The following is an 18,213-nucleotide window of genomic DNA, read 5'->3' as shown; positions in this document are numbered from 1 at the left end:
TCCTCCACTCCAGTCACAAAATGGGGAAAACAAGACGGTTAGAAAGAGTTCGTTTGCTTAGTGATTTTTAGTTCGTATGTGCATAATTAGATGGCTCTCTTGGCTAGCTTTCGGTTTCGCCCCCACCCACAGCAGATACAAACACCGATACAGATACAATGAGCCAGAGATAAAGGTGGCCAAAATACATATGCATATTCAGATTGGGCCACATCCACAGACTCGAACCAACATTAGTAACAACATGTGAACCGGCCTTTGTCTTGTTTGGTTTTCGGTTTTGTTGGTGGATGGGCTCGCCCTCATACGACCACCGCCGGCAACTGAATAACTGGATAATTTTTATATAATTGCGGGTAATACCGACTACACGTGCTAATTAACGCCCCCGACTTTCTACGGCCAATGCGAATGCATGTCGAAATCGACCACAAGCGTTCTTTTCGCGGGTTCTATGGGTGGGAAGGGGGAATTGGAATGGAAACTGGTACCATTTTGGAGCACATAAACTATTGTTGTTATGACAACACCCACAAAAGAAGTGCCACCAACAATAATGGCCCAGATATACATAAATTTAAGCATAATGAATATATCTGCATGAAAGAAATGTGTTCGAGTTGGGTGGACAGTGGGTGAAATCGTACTAAAGTTTAATTGCAAAATAATTTTGTTTACCCACAATAGTAGAATTTATATCATTGTGTTATTTATCACCTTTTAGTCCCAATATTGGATGCATTAAAGACAAGAGATTCTTTAAAATTATAATTTATACAATTAAACAGTTTTCAAAAAGCATGCATTAAAATAATAAGATTAAAAAATAAAATGATCCATAAAGAACTGAATTTGGACAGTCGCCTAGGTAGGTTACGAAAGAATGCAAAAAAATAGGTTTATTCTAGCTTAAGAGGTATATTTTCTCAGAATGCATACATTTTTAAATATCTTGTACAAATACCCAGATTTTCCCTTGAAAGTATTTTCGTCACAGGCTTAATTTTAGAAAGTAACAGGTCGTTTAATTCTGAATTTTTTCGGGAAATATATTTTTGCATTATTAAAAAAAAAACAAAAAATGGAAATACCAAAATAAATTATTCGAACCAAATTACTTGATTTTGATCTCATCACTTTTATTTTTAAGGTGTGGGAAATGATATTTTGGGATGAAATATTCTTATATGTCAGAGTGATGATTACTCATACGACATGGTGACCTCTGAGGTGACATCAACAAACTTGACCACATCCTGACTTTTGGCGCCCACTGTGCTGTTAGCCACCAAACAGCGCTCTGTTAGCCCCCCGGGGCGACACCTGCAGTGGGCCAAGAAATACGCTAATCAGCCCGATTTGGCAACGGAACCCGGCTAAGTACGACACGGCGACGCAACCAATTGGCCAAAACCGCGACTGCGGCAGTCGCCTTCTCCGCGGCAGCGCCTGTCGATGATGGTGTGCTGGCCTGGCTCAAACGCAGTTCACTCTGTTCAGTTCAGTTAGCCGTTCGGCTCTTTTGTATATAACGTATTTGGTGTGTGTTTTTCATTACTTTTTTGTTTTGTGCGGTCTCCTCGGCTTTTTTTCGCTTCGTTTCGTTTTCGTAGATTTCAATTTCAGTTCGCGACTATACGGCTATCCGAGTATCTGAGTACGAGCGTGTGAGTGCCTGAGTGTGTGTACTTTTCGATTTCCACGCCGCCGTTGTCCCATTGATTCAATTCATTCTGTCCGCTCCGCTCCACCTGTACAGGTGAGATTATTTCGCTGCCGAACGCGCCGAACGGGTGCTGCACTAATTGAATTGTCGCTGTTGTCGCGAGTTGCAGTCGCAATCGAGTCGCATTCAAATCGGTTCTGCTCAAAACAACACGCGCTCGAACCATACTCAAATCCGAATCCGAATCCGTATCCGTCAGATACATCAAAGTTTTTATTACTCTCGGGCAGGAAAGTTTAATCAATAATATCGGAAAAGTCAGTCATCAGACAGAGTGCAAAGTTGTGTGTGGTGGAGTGAAGTTCGACTAATTGTTAAAGGCAGTACAAGTACAAGGGATACATATTGTATGTACTTAAAAAATACATCTGCGAGATTGTATCTTGTCGATCAACAGAGTAAACAATTCGGGGAATTTCGCCTTTGAATTTGAATAAAACATCTGCTGCTATTTTCGGCTAAAAAGCAAACACATTTAAGCAGGTAATAAAACGCATTGTTTATTTTTTGGAACTAGAACGAAGCAGACATTTTCGGAATTTTTTCGGGGCTGAGTGTGGGTTGTAACCCGATCATACAGTTGAGTGAACCAAAACAAAGCTGACCCCGCCAATTAGACTTCTCCTGGCCCAAATGATACATCATTATATAAGTGGCTTATCGAGCGGTGATGATATGATTTTTGGGCTCCATCCCCGGCTTGGACCTCGACTGGTTACGAGGAGCCGCAGACCCAATCGAGCCAATTGGCCAGACGCCTCTAATTGGAGTACCATGAATTGTGTAACCAATTTTGCGCCTCCCAGCTAGTTGTTTTCTTTTGATGATTTGTGATTTGGCTCTTTCGAGGGCCACCACAATAACCAATACGGTTTTGTCCAGGCTGGGACTGATAAGCCCGTGGCCATCGACATGCAGACGTCTGATTGCTTCTGGCCGAAAGATTGTACAATGACAGGTTTCCCCCGGGAGCGGTCTGATAAGGACTGATCTTATATAAAAAGTTTTAGCTAATAGGCCAAGAAAGTTGCCAGGTTTTGCCTACTTAACACATCCACTACATAAGTCAGTTTACCTAGTTTATTTGTAGAACTTTTAGCAGTCAATTGACTTTTTTATAAAGCCATTGTGAAAAAATATACTATATAGGCTATTCGACACAATATGTAGGCTAGAAGTCGCTTGCCTAGAAGGTTTCTATGAATCTAAATTCTATTTATGTCTATGCCAGAATTAATCAAACAAATACCCCTTTTCATAGCTTCTTAGTACTATTTACTTAACCCAAAAATACATATTTTAAAAGCCCTCCAGATTACGTATGAAAACATCAAGTGCCTGGCGCTTTTCTTGAGTAATCTCTAATAGTTTGCTGATAGCTCTGTTTGCTATTAATAAGCATTGGCTATCACTTCTAATCTATACGGCCGAAATGCACCCGTAACTAGCCGGGTCAAAACGTGAGAGCTATCCCACCATTGACATCACACCCTATTTGAAAATATTACGCCGTAAGTTTGGAAAATAAACGAAACGCCAGGCTGAACTCTTTGACCAAACAAACTCGGCGAACCTTGGCCAGTCGAATGCCCGAGGTTTACTGCATTGCAAGTGACTATTAGACTTGTAGTATGCACAACATCTGAAGGCCTAGAGACCCGTTTGGTTGGCTAAAAAAGTTGCCTCTGAAAAGCAGCCAACGCAGACAGAATTGTGCAATTCTCGGCGCTTTGTTTGGGTTCTGGGCTCTGGCTTCTCTATTTTTATTCCACGCAAGTGAACTCAGCACTTGCTAAGCGGATAAGCTGCCCTGCCCACATGGTATCCCCAAGTGGGTGCTGGGCGCTTGGCGGTTGGCAGGGGGCGTGGCTCACTTGACCTTCCCCAATCGAGCGGTACAACAATCCAAAAGCAAAGACTGGCCGAGCTCACATCCGCTCGCAAAGGTCTCCAATTACTAAAAGAAACTGAAAAGCTGCAGAGCCGTTTGCCATTTGATTTTCACAATATTGGCTAGTGTGTTGCCAATTTGCATGTCGAGTGGGGCAACTTTTATTTCTTTTTTCCTTGCCAATGATTAATTAATAAGTGAACCCACTTGCCATCAGCCGAACCTTTTCGGAATTGCAAATTCTCAACCGAATGCGAATTCGAATTGGTGTCAATTAAACTGTCGACGGCAACACCTCCGAAACCCACGCACTTTTATTTTATACAGTGAGATCTGAATGGGGAGATCTAATCAACAAATTCAATCTAATTTTAAGATACCAAAATGTTTATAAACTACTTTTAATTTAAATTGCTTGGTTTGGAAGTTATCCTGGAACGGTTAGACTTCTTATGACTATAATTAAGTTTTTAAATTTGTTCAAGCTAGCAAACTTATTGTTAGATTTTTTAATTGAAATAAATCAATAAAAAATATATAATGGGGGAAATAATATATGAAACATAGAAACAAATAGAAACATAGATATGCATATATATTTTCGTTTTCATATCAATTGGCCTCAAATACATAAAATACCACCTAAGATGGGTCTCTAAAAAATTTATAATTATGGTGACGAAAGCACATGCACGTGCTTTGCACAAATGACATTTGTTATATTTATTGGTGACGAAAACAAAGCTTTTTACAAGGCTTTTTTCACCTAACTTTATATTTTTTTTTAACTACATACGATTCTTATAAATACCATTTTTCAAATAGCACTGATGATATATTTTATTTATATGTACCTCTTTTTGTTTTTTTTTTTTATTTAAAAACCTTCAAACAGAATTAAACCTGAACATAACAAATTGATTACCAATCGCGTGCAATGTTTTAAATATAAAATGTATTGTGTTTTTGCACCCAACCCAAGACTGGGTTTTGCCCATTACTCCAACATCCCTGAGCACTTGAGGCATTCAATAAAACAGTCTATTAATCCCATCGCATCATGTTACCAAACTGAAAAGAGACTTAAATCACTTTTGATGAATTACCAAAACCCAAGCCAAAACCAAAACTGACAAAGACGAGTATTTCGCCCACATTCGCGGAAATCGCAGAAAAACACTGCAAACTGATGACAGCACACAAAAGCTTACAATATAGAAAAGAAAACAATACGACTCGAAACGGGACCTCAAGTAATAACAAATCTTGCTCAATAGACTTTAGATAAATTAGAAATAATGTATCCATAATGCTGATGTAATCGGGCTTGCCTCATAGAGTGAGTCACTTTGGAGGAGATGGGATAGACGAGATGGGATGGACGAGATGAGATGACTTTGTTAGATTTAATGAACTCAAACTTTTCAATTACCAACTTGGAGCTGAGCTAAATCTTCTCTAATTACTTTTTCACTTTTTCGAGGCAAGGAGGAATTGAATTCCCGCCCAAAAGCCTGCTGGCGGCAAAAAGTGCCTGACAACTGACCCAATTAGGCATTCCATAAATAAACAATTGTCACTTGCCTGGAGGAGGAACGGGGCTTGAAGCAGGGTGGTGCTCCTACTCCCCAGCGGTTGAAATTCCATTAGCAAGGTCCCCGAACAATTTTGAGACTGGCAGACACCCCGGAGGGCAATAAATAGAATGACGTTCCCAACCCCTTGGTTAATTTTTTTTTATATACTATATAGCAGAGACATACCTCTGCATATTACGGCGTCTTCGTGACTAATCAACGACGATGACCAGCCCCAACGCAGGTGAAATTAATCATTAAAATCAAGCCATCACCAAAAAACATACACGGACTACACACGAGCATGTCTTGGGCTTTGTATACCAGAATGTGGGTATATATACATATATATCCATATTCGTAGTACCTTTCGGCTAGGGAGTGAATGTGCCCCTAAAACGTGACCGGCATGGGCCAGTGCGCTTTTTATGGGAGGTCGCGGCTTTATTGGCAGGGTTCTTGGATTGGTTTGGCTCTTAGAAAAGCAAGTACTTCCGTTCAGTTGGATTCTCTCTCTAATTAATATATCGACAAACTGTCAAGTGCTAACAATGCTGACTTTCCCTCAAGACGCGGCCAACTAAAGTTGGTTAAGTAAACTTTCATTTGTGTTCATGACACACCAAGTGAGAGCAATGAGTCACCTTTAAGATGTTCGATTTCCGAGAGTCCTTAAAAAATGTGTATATGAGATCATCATGAGGAAAATATAATTAATAAAGCAACATCTCAATCAAGATTTCCCCAATTAAACCAAATACAAACCTAAAACTGTCAGGCACTTGTATCAATATCAAGACGTAGGCCTAATGGGTCTACTGGGGGTAGATATAGTTTTGTTTGTACACCCACACACGTCTTCTATAACGAAATTCCCCATTGATCGATAAGGTATAACGAACTTTAGTATACATTGTGTTCTTTTTCCCGTAACTCTCTTATCGGCCACTAAAATTGAGGTCTACGGCCATAAATGCAGCAATTGGAATTCGACGATTGTAATTTATATTATTTGCTTATTGCACCGCCCATAAAGTGACTGAACCTGGTTTTGTTGAACAATTCTTTGTTCAGGGCTTGGGATTATATACAAATATTAATATTTGCTAAAACAGAACATTACTCAGGTGATAAGATATGACCTTGTCGCCTTAAGTTAAGGCCTCACTGCACGTGGTTCTTAAATCGAACCCATTCGACCACTTCCCCCGATTTGCTATCTCTGTCCGCCGGCTATTCGCCCTCTCTTTCTTTGCGGGTTCTTCAGCACCTTTTGCCTATTTATGGTCATGTTTTCGGCCCCGATTCGATTTCAACCATTTATTGTTTACTTCTTATCGGCGTTTGGCTCTTGGATGACTGAAAGTTTCTATTACCAATTCGATTGGCTCAACTGCTGAGTAACAGAGGAAGTTAAGTGTAACTACACGACTTTGAGCCACTTCCGCGGAAGTGCGGTAATTGTTAGTTCTTAAAAGCAATCTCATGGACCCAATAAACTTACAAACCTCAATGAAAAATCTACTGCATGCGTAGTAGTCATAAAGTAATATTCGTAGGAAACAATAACCTAAACTTCCTGCAAGAGTGTGAAAACATAATCGCTTCAAGATTTTCCATTCACGTCTTGGGAGTACTTATGTTGTCTGTCAGTCAAAGAGGTTCTTCTGGGTCGTATGGTAATGGCTTGACATTATTGGGCTTGTAGCGTCACATGAGACAAGCCGTCACATGGGGCGTATGTGTAACGTTTAATATTTTGATTTTACTTTTACTGTTTTGCGCCAAAAGCCAAATTTTAACATAAATCTTAAGGGATTATTAGCATTGGATTATTAGCATTAGGGATTATTAGTTTTAGAAACCTTAGGAAACCAGAAGTCATAGCAATATACACAAGATATGTGTTTAAATTAATGGGTTAGTGAATAGATCCAAAAACCTTTTTTAGGCATTTAAATATTCTATAAAATATGTAAATATATATCCATAAATGTTAAGTTTAAATATCAAGAAAAGCGTTAAGAATGACGATCGGGATCCCAGCAAGCACTGTGCCACCTTTCGGACCCCGAAACCCACCCCCAAATTTTTAATTAAAACAGCCAAAATAAAAAATGTTTTCGTATTGAGTCAAGTGCCTCATCCTCTGCCTTGGTCCTTCCAGAGCAACAACAACAACAACACCAACAACAGCAGCAGCAGCAGAAGCGTCGACGTTTCCACCCACTCCGAAATCTAAGGCGCATCTTCCGACGCCGCACGATCAACAGTTCCGCGGACAGTCCGGCCAACAGCATCTGCCAGTCGCCCGGACAAGGAACCGGAATTGGACCCGGACCCGGATCCTGCAACACCTTGCCACCGCCGACGAGCAGCAGCAGCGAGAAGAACCTCCGCAACGTGCTAGCCTCTCCGCCGGGATCGCCCCGGAATAAGTCGCATCCACTGCCGGAGGGCAGCTACCAGACCCAGTCACTGCCCAAGTCCAAGTCCTACGGCTCGCACCGTGATGAGCTGCTGAGCGTGCTTCTCGGCAAGAAGCGGGCCACCAAGCAGGCGCAGCAGCAGCACAGCCTCGACAGCCAGGTGCAACAGCAATCCCATAGCCAGCCATCCCAGTCCCAATCTCAGCAAGAAGCCATGTTTCAAGCCCAACAGCGGCAGCCCAGGGGCGTGGCCATATTCCCGGACGTGATCGGCTTGAGCCGGAGCAGTTACTTTCCCACTGGGGAGCACTACCAGCAGCGGCATCTCCGCAGTGTGGGCGACTCCTCCCAGGAACTGATCTGCGCGGAGCGGGAGGGCGTCACGGGATCTGGAGGCTCTGGGGCTGGAAGCGGAGCCGTCGACATATCCGACAGCCAACGCAGCCTTAGCGAAGGTCGCCTTCTGGATGTCGATGGGTAAGTTTATTTTTCTCATTTAATATTTAAAATTTTATAAACATTTTTTTATTTTGTAGGGACTATTCACGGGATCAACTTTCCCAATCCCATGATAGCGTCTTCTCCGAATCGGCTACAGCCAGCAGTCTTTCGATAATATTAAAAGTAAGTCTATATTTTTATTTGCAATGTTTTGTTTGGAAATACATAAATTTATTTCAATACCATTATTTTTTTCCTCAATACCTCTTCGTTGGCTAAAATTTTATATTAAATTCTTGATAATTTATTTACTTACTTAAACTTCACTTACTTAAATTCTGATACCGTAAAGTACAGATGAAGGGAGTTTCTAAAAAATTAGTTCTTGGGTATAATTGTAGAAACAGATTTGAAATGATATAAAGTTTATTTCCCAAAAAAAAATATATATATGTTTAGTTTAAGTTAAAGTTGGCGTCACAAGATATCTGAGTTGGCAGTCGACTCCCAAATTCGATCCAATTTTTTTAAATTGAAAGATTAATTTAATTATTTATAAATTATAACCAACCATAGAATATATGATATATCCAAGCATAGGATATAAAGCCTGAAAGCCTACCGATTTGTATTTTCTTGATTCATCACTTTATTTCATCGCCTATCGTCGCTGATTATCTTTGTTTTCGTTTTTGATAAGCCATCTATATTCCAAAAATTGCATTTAAATGAAGGAAAACATTGGTTTATGTTAAGAGTTTGATTTCCATTAACACCCTGCTTTCACTTTCCACAAATCTTTGATAAGTTCACGGCCTTGGGGTCGAGTGGGGAAGCCGCTCCAGGTCACTCGTTGCAGTTGTTGTTTTTCGTGTAATCTGCGTTTTTGTGTTGCAATCAATCTAAATTGATTTTAATCAAACTCAATTGGCTGCCTTTGTTGGCACATCTGCATGGGTGACGTCCGAATCTACCGTCGAGGTTGTTGACTCGGAATTTGTTTTCGAAATTTCCAAAGAGCGTTAACTCTGGGATGGCTTTAATTAGCTGCTTTATGTGGCCAAAAGAACAAGCACTAATTGGCGGAGATTTATTAAGACGCCTTCAATCGGACTAACCAGAATAAATCGTATTATGCGTTATCTGTTTTTTGTGGGTGAAATGCGAGAAAGTTGGTCTTCGGCAGTTATCTAATAGACTGCATTATCAACATTACTGCATAAGTTGGCCAAGTGAATTTTTGTATTTTCTTGCCTTTTTTTTAGTAAAAGAAGAAACACAAACTGTGGCCCGAGCACGCGTCTTGCAACTGGAAACCGAAACCAATGTTAGATACAAAAACTGCAAACGGCAGAGGCAACTGCAGACGGTAGGCAGTAAGCCGAGGCAACTGCCACTCCCGCTCCACCTTCGTCGCGCGTGGCAATTTGCGGCTTCTCCCGGGAGGAGGGGAGAGGCTACTTCTATTGCTTCTTCGGTTTCTGGACAAACGAGTTGCCAGCCATCCAGTCAGCCATCCAGCCGATGGCCGCCGCTTGGCCGCTTCTTGTTATTCCACTTTTTTCCACTTGGCAGGCCAGCTCTCCCAGTGCCTCCAGTGCTTCTCCATCCGCCCCCTTGCGGCGGCTTATTTGCCAACCTGGTTAGCAAATAAATCGCATTTCTTTCTGTTTCTATGCTATTGAACTCCTGCAAGTTTTCCGCTAAATCAGTTTGCATCGAGACTTTAGCCAGTGAAGACAGCTCGGGTCTGGTTTGGCCACCGTCCATCGTCCATCGTCCACCTCGACGTTTTTCAATCCGATTTCGAATCCGATTCCGTATTCGATACTCTACGCGCTATGTCCACGATCCGCGGGATATCTGGATTTTAGCCAAGTGGAAAAATAATCTACGGATTTCAAGTTTAACGGTTTAATTGGGTAACTGTGCTGGCGATTTGTGATTTCTGCAATTCCTGAAAGATTAATTAGTTGTAGAGGAATTTATGGGAAAGAAATCTTAAAGTTGTTGAACTTCAAGTGGTTGAAAGAAACTAACTCCTTTAGATTTTGTGACTAAATAGAAAATTCTTAGGTAATCCCCAATAGATGGATATATATTTAACAAGTTTTTTATCTTTGAGTATTTCTTCAAGGAATCAGACAGTTTCTTAAGACTATATACTATATTACTTCCCTATATCCATAAGATACTTCTTTCGTATACATATTGTATCATTCAATATTTTTCATTTAAAAAGTTTATATTTCTAAAGCCTTTCTATCTCTACACATTTTAAAAGGAAACCCACTCTAATTTGACCATTAATTTCACAGAAGCCCCCTTAGCTACTTTCCCATAGATATACTAGAGCTATAAAGTATCTGCAGCCCCTTTCCTATCGCATTTTTCAAGATTACTCTGTCCTGCGACGCCTATTAATCCCCTACGAAGTCGACTTGGCAGCTTCCTTTGAAAAGCTGAAGAACAGGTCGAGGAACGAGCTTAGGTCTATAAATATTTAGCAGGCCAGGCCGCAGAAGATGTGATCCCAGAGTCAGAGTCAGAGTCAAAGTCTGGGGCCAGCGACGAGTTACCAGTTTGATGAATTAATTGCGGAGAAATAGAAAGAGAAAAACATCTGCACGATGGCCATAATGGAAAAACTAAATGACAATGCAGTGGAGCAATTTGCACGGAACTCAGCCAGAAGGGGACGGCAGTTGGAGAAGGGGGCATCCACTTAGCCTGGACAACTTGGAATGGCTGTGATATGGTAACACGGTAACACGCATTCAAGTTGCCTGGGAGCAGCCATAGCCGTCATCAGATTTCACACGCTGCTCTCTAATTGACCAACTTTCAGGGGGGAGATAGGAGGCCGTACTACCAACATCCGAACAAGCCACTCGAAATTCACAATTTTCGGCCCACATTCGTTTGCCCGAACATGAGATCTGTGTGACACTTCCCGTCTGGCTTAAATGTTATGCAATCGTTCGCATTTGCCTATCTCGCAGATTTCCGCATCCATTAGAGGAGCCGCCATGTCAGTGGACCAGTGGTTCAGTCATCTGGTCATCTGACCATCTAGTCGTCCAATCAACCATTCATCGCAGCATCCGCATTAGGATTTTAATTGCATTTCTTCGCACGCCGATGGGCGCTGTCAGCCTGGCATTCTGGAGTTCAGCTGAAATGCAGCCCAAGTCCATGTCCAGTCCATATACGTGCATCGATGGCCCACTTGGGTGACACATACATACATAGTCGGGGAGAAACTGAATGGATTCCGATTCGATTGGCTTTCAAGGCCCCAGAAAAGCGCGAGTCCAGTGAAAACCATGTGGTCCAAGTGCCAAGTGGTCCATGAGAAGGGTTCTCTCTGTGGGTTTCACATGGCTTCATATCTGTTCTGGAGAAAGCTGTGGTGTATTCTGCCACGGAAATAGAAAGAATAGAAAATGTTACCTTTCCTTCATACCACATTATTTTCGAACGATTTTTTTTCTAACTTAATCCAACAGTTTTCCATAAAGCAAAACGCAAAAGCAAAATTAAATTTGCATATAAATGTCATGTAAGATTATTCATTTTCGGTACTTATTATTTAGATTTTTTTAATAGACAAAAGATACTTGACATTTCATTATTTTACAGAGTTTGTAGTAAAGTAACAATATTTTTAAAATGTTTTTATTATTTTTAATACTCTTCAAATTCAAAAACTTAGTTACGATTTTATTCTTCCGAATTAGATTGGTCTATGAAGATATTGGTAATATGTCAATTTATAAGCTGATATTTAGAGATGAAGAAGATAGTTATGTCAAATATTTATTATTTAATTTTAGTTACATAAAACAAATTATAAATTATATGAAGAAAGGATGTCTCTTCCGATCACTAAAATCTTCAAAATTCGACTCCCACTTTTTCCTAATAAAAATAAAATTCAATAATTTCCTTTTTCTTAATAATTTAAATACATTCGATTTCGACCTCCTTTCAAGTTGTGCCATTGATCTGGCAGGCGATTCGAATCGCTCCACATAGTATCCCGATGCAGATAATGGCCGAGTCAGGGTCAGATCGAGCTAACCGCCCGGGCAGTGGGCCAACGCTTTAGATCGCCGCAGATTATCCCACTTCGCAGATGGCGGGCATTTGTTGGACTTAAAATGCAACTCGGACAGCCGCAAAGTGATGCAATTGCATTTAATTCGCGGCGATTGTCTTGCCTCCCACTTGGCCAACTGCTGTCCGTTCTCTCCGGGCGGCTGTTTGGGTAATCAGTGTGTGTGTGTCTGAGTGGGCTTGTATGTGGCCAAGTTGGGAGTGTGAGCCAACTGGCCGCCGGCGATTGGCGGCTTCTGGCCCACTCGCAAGTGGGCCAATAAATCACTGAACGTGACGGCACCAAAATGCAACTTGTCCAAGCAAGCCAACTCCGAGCAGGTAGATCTCCGCGGGAAGATAAACGGGTTAGAGGTCACAGGACGTGTTCGCTACCTGGATACGGAAAATTCTCCGAACGGACAGCTGTCCGCTATTATGTAAAATGAGATTGTTTCTCCTTGAAGTAGGTAATGGAGAGTGTCTATAGTTCCATAATATAGATACTTAAATATGCATTATATCTTTTCGATGAAGTGTTTCGATTTATAAACTTGGGAAGCTGATTTCTCAAATTATAAACTTCAGGAGTTATTTTTAGATTTCTTAAAAATGTTTTGAAGGGAACGGAATGTTACAATTACTCATAATCCCCCTAGAATCATACTTTCGAGGGTCCAGGAATTTGTTTCGCTGGCGCCCAGATCGTTGAACCCACCCCCAAGTCCCCATTTCTGTTTTGTTTATGGGGAATTGATGGGCGAGGTCTTTAACCTGAAACAGCCCGGTACTTAATCCTCGTGAAAACGAGCTACAAAAATAGCAGCCCCACTAGAACTATCCGGGAAAACAGATGGCAACGTCACGCGCCACAGCCACTGATAGATGGATGAGAGTGTTGCTCCGAATTTCGGTTGTTTACTTCTTGGTTTCTTGGTTTCAGACCCGGATCCGAGGCCTCGCCCTTGAAACGGAGGCGAGAGCTGACAATAAACAGATCCATAGTCGTCGCCCAGTGTGCCTGCCTCGCAGACAATTATGTTCGTCTAGGTAAAAACTGCCGCCATTTCCATTTCCATTTTCATGCTCAGACCCATTCCCATTTCCCATTTTCATTTTCATTTCGCTCTCGTTTGTGGCATCTGCCACAGATTTTCAGTTGCAAATTGCACTTGGGTGTCGCTGGTTGTTGCCTCGTTGGAAAAGTGAAATCATCTGTCTTTCCAAAGATTTTTTAGTTCGAAGATGGTGGCTGGGAGTGTTAGTTCCAATCCCTTTCAGCTCTCCTTTGCGGTAAGAATTGTGTCCACTATTTGGGTCAGGAATTGCAGAAATCTCGAATGGGGTCCATCCGAAAGTTGCCCAAGTAAGCTGAGTAGTCAGTCTTTTGTAGCCTCTTTGGTCGGATGAAGAGACTCTCAAAATGATCGACTTCAAGCAGAACCCTTTCAAGATGAAACTGGGCAGTGGCTCGTCCATAGGCGAGAGTCGCCTGGGCAGGAGTTGTTTAAAGGCTCGCTTTGTGTTTCGCTGGAAGAGCTGGGTACTGAAAAGCCTGATCCTTAACAGAATTGAAATACCTTAAATCCAAAAACTAAATGAAAATTTTCCTATTTTTTCAGGCTGAACTCACCGATGTTTTGCGAAAGCGACGCAATCGGCCGGATGCCTCGGACGAGGATCTGGGCTTGCCCAGGAGTCCCGCCTCGCCGCAGAGACGGGCTGCTGGCGGCAACAGCAGCCGGAACAACTCCGGAGTCAGCCACCATCAGACATCCTCCGTGAGCATGCTGAGTGTGAACAGCAACGAGGCGGAAACGGAGGACAGCCAGAGCTCCATGCACCAGAGACACCACTCCCGTGTGTCCACCAGCTCTTCCATATCGGTCAGCTCGGACATACTGCGCTCCCATAACGAGGACGACGTGGATGCCGTGGGCGGGGAACGGCACAGGCTCTCCCATGCCGCGGCCAAGCACAAGATGGCCATCAGGCCGGCCAAAAAGAAGGGTCCAACCCGGCAGCATCGCATGACTTTGGAGGTGAGTTCTGGACTTTGAAACTAAAAATATTTTAATAACACAAATGATTTATCCGACAGACTTCCATACCCGAAGCCAATGAGGATGTGCTTAAGATGAGCCCTGGTTTGAGAGGAGTTCATGGTAAAAACTATTCCGCCTCCGAGAAGTATCATATAATAACCATTATTTTCTCATCTTAAACAGAGACGGAACTCAAGACCAAAACACGCTCGTTGCCACCCAAGTCATTGACAGCCATTTCAATCCCTCCCGGCAATGCTCTGACCACCACCAAGCGGACCAAGACCATCGAGCAGACCCAAACCACAGTGACCAGCAGTTCGTCCAGTTCCACTACATCGCAAGTCTTCGGAAGGCGGACCATGAAGACCACCAACACTTTGCTGGAGAACCGCGGGGAGTCCTCCACCGATGGAGATGACATCCTGGAGAGGGACGCCACCGAGAGCGGCTTCCTGCGCCGCCTGATCCACCGCAATTCGAAGCGTTCCATCGCCAGGGCCAACGACGGCCTGGAGGACACCGACTCCAGCCAGAGTGTGGCCAAGAAGCTGCAGATATCGACCAGCTGCCTGGAAGCCGCCGCCCGGGAGCCGCTCTCCATGCCGGACAAGTCGCGCAGTGCCACCTCCCACGAGCAACACATCCAGGAGACGCGCCAGACCATCAAGCGGGAGATCCACAACGAGGGCAAGCACGGACTGAACGCCATGGTCAGTAATTACGGGGTCCATCCCCAGCCGCCGACGGCCTTGAAGCCCAAATCCGGGCCAGCTGCCCGGCAGCGCTATGTGCCCCAGGAGCTTGGAGCAGGAACTCTAGTTCAGGAGAAGATGTCCCCCGGAAACGATGTCACGAATTTACTATCCAAGAGTTCCCGTGGCAACGACACCTTCCAGTCCACCACTTTGGTCAGGGAGCAGCAAACGAAGGTGGAGACACATTCTAGTGGACACTTTGAGTCCCGGAAGCCGCGTATCGTGGGACTGAGTGCCTTCCAGCAGAAGCTGTCCCGATCCACCGACTCTGTAGGCCAGCACTCCAGCTCCTCGAACTCCCTGGAGACCAGCACGGACGAGCCCTCGCCATTGTACTACGAGGAGAAGCAACGCAAAACGGTGGAGAAGTCGCGCAGCTTCCGGAACTACCAGGAGGACGGAGTGGATAGTCAGGGATCGGGTTCCGGCGTGGTGCACAATAACATGCCCAGTCTGCCAGACTTGTCACTCAGCTTCCGGGTGCCGTCCACATACTACAAGCAGTCACCGCAGTCGCCGTGCTCTCCCATGTCTCCGAACGCCAAGTGTGTGTCTCTGGGATTCGAGATCAACGACAACAAGCTGCTGCAGGCCCGGGCGGAGTCCACCGGACAGTTGGTTACCCCCAAGAGCCCTGGCGCCGCCAAACTACTGGTGGGCAGTGGTGCATCCGGACCAACGAACATCTCGCAGATCGAGCAGAACATCGATATGATTGTCAAGTCGCCGCTGGTCAGTGTTCTGCGGAAGTCTACGGTGATAACCACGACCGAAAAAGAGCCATCTCCCCCGCCCAAACAGCGGCCAAGGGTCCTGGACTTGGGCGTTGCCAAGGTGGCGGCAGCGGCACCTGGTCCCAGTCCCAGTCCTGCTAGTCCTCTGACCAAGAGTGCTAAGCTATCCAACAGTCCCCCCACCACGCCCGCAAAGAGTCAGGGCACATCCTCCGGTCACAACAGCCGCCGTAATTCCAGCAATGTGGAGGCCACTGGTGAGCCGGAATTCATGAAGATCCAGCTGAACCGAGTGGATCAGGCGCGTCTGCATCAGAAGACCAATCACCTGGTCTTGGCCAAGAACCTCAAGTCCCCCGAAGATCGCAGCCAGAGCAGCGATGACCTGAGCTTCCGACGGAACAGTGGAGAGGGTCTGACGGGCATTGAGATTGTGGAGAAACCACTGAGTTCTGTGGTGCCGGTGCCGAATCTGGGCAGGCAGCTGAGGTCCGTGAGTGCCAACAGCGTGAGGACGAGCTACGGCAGCAGCTGTGAGAGATTAGCCACGCCAGTGACACCTGGAACGCCGTCTTCGCCAGCTACGCCACTAACCCCAGGAACACCCAAGAATAAGGTCGTGGCTAAGGAAACTAAGGAGCAGGCTGGCAGTCCCAGGGAATCTGTAAAGAGTAACCGACTTTCTCTCGAAGATCGCAAGCGCTTGTTCCTTAACGAAGAGAAGCTGGAAAAAACAAAGGTGACGGAGCACCGTCGGAAGTCCATACCCAAAGTGGACACAACAGCAGTAGCAGCGCCACCCACTCCATCGGTGACCCCAGCAACGCCTGCCCTTCCCATCAGCCCCGTGGAACAGCCAGAGGTCAACGGCAACACCTCACCCACCACATCCAATCCCGTGGTGCTCCGCAAGAAGTCCTTTGCCAGCTGCAATGGAAATCCAACCTCAAAGGACGATCCCACGCCGGAGCTCATGAAGGTCTTTGCCCGGCGCTCCCTGAAGGTGAAGGACGAGGAGGTGATGGTGACCGTGACGCAGCAACAGCCGGTCCCCATCAAGAAGATGCCACCGACCCAGAGCGTGGACAGTGACAAGGAGAATCAGTCAAACAGCGAGGAGAAACTGGACAAGCTGGCGGCCACTCCACAGACCAATGGCGGGGAAGCCGGCAAAGTTATCTCCCACAACCACCACCACCATCCCAGCAGCAATCGCAACTCTGTGGCCGATTTCCGTAATCTCAACAACAATAACAACCAGGGATCGAAGGTGACCTCGGTTCAGGCACAGGCTCAGCAGCAGCAGAAGGTGGTGTCCTACCTGCCGCCCATCAAGGTCAGCAATTCAGGACGCAATAGCCTGAACAACAACAACAACAACAATGGAGGAGTCAGCAAACCAGTGGGTGAGAGGTTCTCCCTGCAGCTGAAGCAGGCCACACCCACAGTGACCACTCCCTCTCCAACAACCCCACCGGCTACAGGAGCAGGATCAGGAGCAACCGCACCCAGCAAACCGATAGAGAGATCCGCCACCGTGGGCGAATTCAAGGGCATCCACCAGAGACGCGCCGAGTGGGAGCAGCGGGCGAAGGAGGCACTTAAGTAGTAGGAGCACCACTGAAAACAAAAACCAAAATCCAAATTGCAAAAAGGGAAACAATCAAATCAAAATAACATTATACATCCACACAAAAGATATAATGTAAAATATGTTGAGGGACAGGACTCTGGCCATCCAAAGACAGTAGCGGCCTGAACACGTCCCGACCCGAAACCCGTAGCCTCGTAATCCGTGACCCGCAACCCTCTAATAGGCAATAACTATATACCGATCTTCAAAAATAGCGACTAGCATTGACTTATTATTTTGTAGTCCCACACACGTATCGTTTACAACAGAAATTACGAAAATTATGAAAATTAAGCTTCGTTTCCGAATTCGTTTCGTGCATGTCGAGAATGTTATAAAAATAAACGAACTCCAACTAACTTTAGAACTTAAAAAACGAAACAAACCATTTAAGGACTGTGAGTATATTATTAAAATGGACATTTCGAAGCCTCTGATTTAAGTTTGAATTCGGTAGAAGAGAATGATTTTACTATCTAGGTTAGACCAGCTTATTGTTAATCTTTAGTGTCGTATCAATATAATTTCAAATTACTTTGTTATGTGTAATCCCCGATGATCGCGAGCTTAGGTTGCGAATCAGTAAGTTTAAGGATACTTAACCATAATATGTGAAGTGTACAATTGTTATCCAAGTGACAAGTTTGTAAATGTACATACATCAAGGAAATCAAACTCATAAATATTCAGTATGCAAAAATAAAAATTGTGTTATGCTTTATTAAATAGTATATAATATATTTTATTATAAAAAAATGAACAATAAACAAATGCTTTAGGCCTAGGACTTTTTGACTCGAAATTTTAAAATATTGGAGATTGGAGAAACACACCAACCGATATACTGCTGTGTTTCAGTGTTATGTTAAATAGTCGGGCCC

General features: G+C 44.2%; 1 protein-coding gene across 3 annotated transcripts in view; it reads left to right on the top strand.

The window, feature by feature from the left end:
• The window catches only part of LOC6493945 (mucin-5AC), a 38,364-nt gene extending 20,245 nt beyond the window's left edge, over positions 1-18,119 (top strand). The window contains exons 2-8 of one of the 3 annotated variants that reach the window (XM_032455610.2): positions 7,362-8,100; positions 8,160-8,251; positions 13,444-13,455; positions 13,575-13,705; positions 13,785-14,204; positions 14,264-14,327; positions 14,391-18,119. In XM_032455610.2, coding sequence (XP_032311501.2) covers positions 7,362-8,100; positions 8,160-8,251; positions 13,444-13,455; positions 13,575-13,705; positions 13,785-14,204; positions 14,264-14,327; positions 14,391-17,308 — 4,376 coding nt within the window. In that variant the 3' untranslated portion in view covers positions 17,309-18,119. Of the gene's footprint in view, positions 1-7,361; positions 8,101-8,159; positions 8,252-13,331; positions 13,456-13,574; positions 13,706-13,784; positions 14,205-14,263; positions 14,328-14,390 lie in introns of those variants that run through there. The other 2 variants (XM_032455609.2, XM_032455611.2) reach the window with 2 other exon arrangements.
• The last annotated feature ends 94 nt before the right edge of the window (positions 18,120-18,213 follow it).

Source organism: Drosophila ananassae, chromosome 3L (genome assembly GCF_017639315.1).
Source record: "Drosophila ananassae strain 14024-0371.13 chromosome 3L, ASM1763931v2, whole genome shotgun sequence".
NCBI lineage: Eukaryota > Metazoa > Arthropoda > Insecta > Diptera > Drosophilidae > Drosophila > Drosophila ananassae.
The sequence above is the reverse complement of the archived record's forward strand: the minus strand, read 5'-3'. Positions and strand labels throughout refer to the sequence as shown.